Raw genomic sequence first — 6000 nt, forward strand, 5'->3', positions numbered from 1 at the left:
GTGCGCATCTATATATTTGTTTTCTTATTGTTTTCAGCTCACCACCTTCCAACAATTCAAACAGCAGCAGTTCTTCGCTATCAGTGGTCCAACATGGAGCCAGCAGCCGGTGTTCCAGTGGAGCACCAGTGGTTTCAACGACAGCCACGTCGGCCACCCCGACCGGTGGGAGTTTGGCCCCGTGCTGAACTACTGGGGATCCTGCAGGTAGTGAGATGGCACTTACAAGGAGATGAATAAATCATAGTGCGATTGTCTCAAGCAAGTCTTTTGTTGTTTTTTTTCTATGGAATGAGCATCACCTTCACTATGATGGAACACGGATAGAAATCGGGTTAGTGTTTTGGGAGAATTCCTTTCCCTCGATTCTTTCCCCTTTGACCATCCGACATTCATGACCGGCAGATCCCGCTTGCAAAGAAGATGCCGTGCCGTTAGGACCAGTCACGAAGCGAGATAGGAAATAGCATTAGAATAGAACCACTATATTATCCCGGTACAACGCTTCTGTAACATGCACTAACGTATTTTAGCTCTGAACTAGTGTACATCGCCACATTACGATTAATTTTTCACGCGGGGAATTGTGATATAGAGTTCATAGTAAAGAATTCATTCATTCATTCATTCATTCATTCATTCATTCATTCATTCACGCGGGGAATTGTGATATAGAATTCATAGCAAAGTCAATGGGCACATACGTTATATGTTCCTAATTTATCTAATGTTTTTGTAATACTGTGCTAAAGCTCAGCTCGGGATACGATAAACCATGGATGCCAGCGCAATAAGGCAAAAACTATTACCAGAATTGACATAATGAATTCTCGCAAGGACAGGCAATACAGCATCGCATCAAAGGCGAGCAATGCGAAAAGCTGGGATTTTGACGACATATTGCTCGGGGACACTCGCATTATCTTGGAAAATCGGCATGGTGGACCCGCTAATAAAGTTGAGTGAACACCAATAGTGCTAGAATTATTTCGGTTACATTTATTGATTCACATATGGGGTTTAACGCGCGAAATTTATCGAGGGGCTATGGAAGACCCCTTATTGGGCTCCTTCAGATTATCTTTAACATACTTGAGTGCATTAACGTGTACCCAAAGTCAAAGTATACTCGTCTTCTTGTATTTGGTCTTCGACGAAAATGTGGCCGATGCGTGTGGGATGAATCTGAGCTCTGGCTCAGCAGTCACTGTGCCTCCAGGGCGGGTAAATCTGCCTGATAGTCCACCTCAAAAGTTGCAGGGCTACGTTGCTAGACAAAAATTACTGCCGCCTGCATGTTTAGCGGTAATTTAAGTGGAGGTTTGTACAGCTGACTGCGCACAGAGGTCAAGACACGTCTGGAAGGCCCTTCTAACGGTCAGTAGTTCCAAATAGTTCCTTATGATCCAGCCGGTTTCGCACCAAGTGGTATTGCTAACGTCGCCAGCGCAGTCTGGAGTTCTCGACTCGCTTGTGTTAACCAAGTGTACTGGCCTCGGTTTGCTAAATAGAAAGCTTGCTAAATAACTTTTATATTTTTTTCCTTTACGGCCCATATTGCGCTTGCGAATTGTAGCCAGTGATTTAGAAAGCGAAATACACTTAGAACGAAATCTGATGATGACACCGGTTGGGAGATACTCGTTCCCAAATTTTCTCACCTTCAGTGCACAAAAAAAAAGGCATTTTGTTAAAATGGTAAGTACAAGGGTGAACATTTCCTGGAAGTTGAGCAGCGCTTATCTAAAATTGGTGCTAGTCTTAAAATTATTGACAAGAAAATGTGCCTGGGGATGTCGTTGACCTCAATTGGTATTTCGCAATATGAGCGCTCAAGTAATAAGGTAAAAAGTTTATTAGCAAAATTTTAGTAATTAAGTGCCAAGTTTGGCTTCCAGTGGAACTAAGGTCCACTACCCCGAGTAATCTAGCCTAATAAATGGATTTGCGCAGCATGCCGCAGATATTGACAAAAAAATTATGTTAACGTTAAAAAATACACCCGGCATATGCAAAGAGGAAGAAGACGCAGAAGAGAGCGGACGTTCCCTCTAGACTGGTCATTTGCAATTAGGATTCCGGACTTCTTTTCCGTATTTTTGGCTGAATTTCTAGCTGTAGTTCTAGCCTTACGCAAACTAAATTTGTCAATATCGGCGGTAGTAATAATAACAGATTCCTTATCCTTATCTTCCTCGCTCACAGCAAGTGGTGTCACTAACCTTTTGCGTACATTTCATTTTCTAGTGCCTGACCACATAAATTATATTGCTTTGGGTGCCTGGACATAAAGGAATAGTCATGAACGAAATGGCTGACAGTCTAGCGAGAGCGGCCCTCAGTGGCCCTGTATTACCTTTACTTCCTACAATAGCTTACCTAACGACTACTAGATTAAGGAGATCTACAATTATTCAAGACTTTTTTGAACCCAGCTGTAGCTAATTTTTCAGAATATCGACACCTCCTATTCCCTTGGCCCAAAAATTCCTTTCACACCAGAAAAGCTGAAGTCATCTTTACCCGATTACGTTGTGGAATACCAAAATTAAACTTCTATCGTCATAGGGCTGGTCTGGTGCCCTCCCCTCTGTGCCCAGTCTGTGGAGAAGATGAAACAATCGATCATTTTTTCATATTCTGCCACCGTTTCACTTCTTTAAGAAAAAAATATTCTAGAATCAAGATTTACACAGCTTGGTTTAAGCTTTTCAATTATAAATGTTCTTTCTCTAGGAGCCTCCTCTCTTGGAAAGTGCCACAGGAATATTTGCTCAACCGTGGAGGAATTTATAATTGCTACAAAGAGATTGTCTTGAATTTTTAAACATTTTATTTTTGTTCATTTGGTCCAGTTACCTTTACCAATTTTAGGATTGAATAAAGATTGCCTAATTTCACCCAAACCTCGGCCAATCCCCCACATTGGGTGTGCGCCATCGCATAAGGAATACATACCATACCATTCCATGCCCCGCATAGGCTCCATCTCTTTGAGTGATTCTGCAGGTGATTTGGCAGGACCTCGCATTGAAGCACATCGGATTCGCGAGGCTAACGTGAATCGATGGATATTTTGGACAAGGTGGGCCAGCATTTCTTGGACTTTTGTCACCTCTTTTCTGTGGATCGCGTGGTGCCGCAACGCTGGGCCTAACGCCACTTGGTTTTAGCGAGCCCGCCAAGCCAGCATGGCTGATTTACGTATGGACGACGAACTCTCCTCGGAGATGGAAGACGGCAAGGAAAGAATGGGCTGACAGGGGATCACCAACCGAAGATTCCGATCTGCGAAAATGACCTGGGGAGCTGGTGGAGCCGCCAATTTGACCCAAGAATCACAAGGAAAGGACATCGCCAATAAAGGTGCTGCCGGGGCTGACAAGCTCAAGCGCCGCATTGTCAAGGCGTCAAGGATGCCACAACTGCTGGAGGAGCACAGGAAAATCATCGTTAGGCCTCGGGGAAGCCTAAACCTGAACCAGGTCAGCCCTGCTATTGGAGAAGCGATCGTCGAAGCGGTCGGACTTATAGCTGACCGAGCGAAGGAAGACATCGTCTGCCCCAACTTCACACAGAATATCGTGGTGGTTAGTATACCGGACATCGATCATGCCGAATGGTAAGTAAGAATCAAGTCCGTTACAGTCATGGAGGTGGAATATGAAGTGAGCGCTTAAAATACGGCCCCCCACTCTACGTGCAAGGGGGTTATTAGAAGAGTGAACCTCACTGACCGTCAAAGTGTGATCACGAAAAAGATTGTGCATGAATACAACCTAACTGCGTTGGCTGCACAGCGTATCAAAGCTACGGGCTCGGTTATTGTGCTTTACGACGAATTCAGGTTGCCCAACTTCTTCAAGTATGGGTTAAACGTCGTGATGTGCTATCTGTAAAGGAAGCAATTTGACATATATTACGCATGTAGAATAATTGGGCACAAATCAGACGTTTTCCCACTCCTGATGGTATGTAGTGCAGGGGATGTGGTATGCAAGACACAGGGGAGGCTCATATCTGCTCTCCCAAATGCAAGTTCTGCAGCGAAGGTCACACTACAGGTGACAAGGCTTGCAAGCAGCTGCACCGAGTACCATATGTAATAAGAATAAGAAGAAGACAACGGTCCAAAGTGGACACCGAAATGGAATTGGCCCAACCGACAAAGCAACCCTCGCTGGGCGCCGGCAAGTGCTCACGCTGAAGAAGCACATCAATATCAAGACAGCGTTCAACAATGAGTGGAAGAAACCGTTCCAGGTCTCGGGCGGCGCAGGACCGGTTCGAAGAGCAGGAGCTGAAGACAAATACGAAAAACGAGCCAGGAGCGACAAAGGCCCAGAAAGTCACAGGTACTGTGAAAATCACAGGTGCAATAGCCTCGCAGGAACAAATCAATGATGCCAGAGTAGAACAGCTGATCCGAGAGGTTATATCACTAATTAAAGCAAATGAAGATCTTATGAAGCAGATGCAGAAAATGAACAAAGCGTTGAGGGCAGAAAGCGGCTGTGTGGCAATAGCTAAGCTGGGGAGTAGAAGTAACAGCCAGAAGGAAGAAGGCACACCGGCGCCCAAAAAGAGAGCTGTAGTTCCGGAGGTGGAATCGATGTGCTCGGTTCTGGAGGAGATTAGGTATGCAATTAGGGACCTAAAGTACACAGTAGACAGCGTTAACCTTAAAGCGGATAAAACGTAGAAGTGTAATACCCCAGAAAAGGCTGAAAAAGCTAGAGGCCTAAGGAGAGGATGAGGGATATATGCCGTCGGAAGCCGAAAGCGCTAGAACACTCCCAGGAGCACTAGATGGTACAGTCAAGAGAACAGTGACAGAGGGTTGCATGTAAGGGGGTAACGGCAATAATAATGAATAGCGGAGAGTGTGTGTCAGTGGAACTGCAGAGGATTTCAGCAAAAAGCGGCATTAGCAGAGATGAAGCGGTTGAAAATAGGTCGAAGTTATTAATGCTGCAGGAAACTATAGCGGAGCAAATCGGGCTATCTGGCTTTAACTCGGTCTGCAAACGTAAGGAACTAGGCAGAGGAATTGCCACCCTGATTGACAAGAAAATTCCCTACATAGAGCATGATTTAAAATAGGGTCGGGTAAAATTGAATACGTATTGATAGAAATAGTCCTAAAAGGCACAGAGGTACAGCGCAATGCTTGTTCTGCCTCAACATATATAGCAGTCGCAGAGAGATGAGGCAGAGCTTCAGAGCAATTTTTAACAAGGCTATGGGGGTAGCCAAACTGCACCCCTCATAATAGGAGGGGACTCCAACACCTCACACCAATCTTAGGGCTACAGCTGCAGTTGTAAGAATAGGAAGCAGTCTGACATCTCGCCACGGATTTACGCCACTATCTTATGACGGGCCCAACCTATCCTACTAGGTGTGGCACTTCCACATTTAGGGACACTACCCCGGACTTATCCTTACCTTTTAACTTACCCAGGGCAGACTGGATCAACTCTGGCGCGGAACTAGTGAGTGACCATTATATACTACACTTAATGGTGGAAACGACGGGGGTGGAGCTAAACCTTTTCACTTACACAGACTGGGATAAATCTAGAAAAATTAGAAGAAAAGACAGTGCATACACAGATACAAAAGAGGCGCATCATACTGCCAGAGTAGGTGGTTCAGCTTAGGGATGACTTGAATGCAGCAACTAAGGCTATAGAGATAGAGGAAGAGGTCGAACAAATTGAGAGTAGATAGGCGCATTTGAACAAGCCAGGCAGTCTATTTTACAAAGATGGAAATCACAAGGCTCAAACAGAAGACTTATGAAACAAATTGCTCAGCTCAATAGGGATCTCATGGAGCACGCACGATATTCGCCGAAAAAAAAAATGGGATGAGGTGTGTAAATGCGTAGGTGGAAGGATAAAACGTGGAGGCAATTGGCGTCTGCTCAATCAAAAAGGCACTAAATCGAATAGACGTACGGCAGTGGTGATGTTGGTGCACCAGGAAGGTCAGACT

General features: G+C 45.0%; 1 protein-coding gene across 1 annotated transcript in view; it reads left to right on the forward strand.

Annotated features, from left to right (window-relative positions):
* Nucleotides 1–261, forward strand: part of LOC135899469 (putative phospholipase B-like 2) — a 68729-nt gene extending 68468 nt beyond the window's left edge. The window contains exon 12 of the mRNA XM_065428742.1: nt 38–261. Coding sequence (XP_065284814.1) covers nt 38–211 — 174 coding nt within the window. The 3' untranslated portion in view covers nt 212–261. The remainder of the gene's footprint in view (nt 1–37) is intronic.
* Nucleotides 262–6000: the final 5739 nt, after the last annotated feature.

Source organism: Dermacentor albipictus, chromosome 6, assembly GCF_038994185.2.
Source record: "Dermacentor albipictus isolate Rhodes 1998 colony chromosome 6, USDA_Dalb.pri_finalv2, whole genome shotgun sequence".
Taxonomy (NCBI): domain Eukaryota; kingdom Metazoa; phylum Arthropoda; class Arachnida; order Ixodida; family Ixodidae; genus Dermacentor; species Dermacentor albipictus.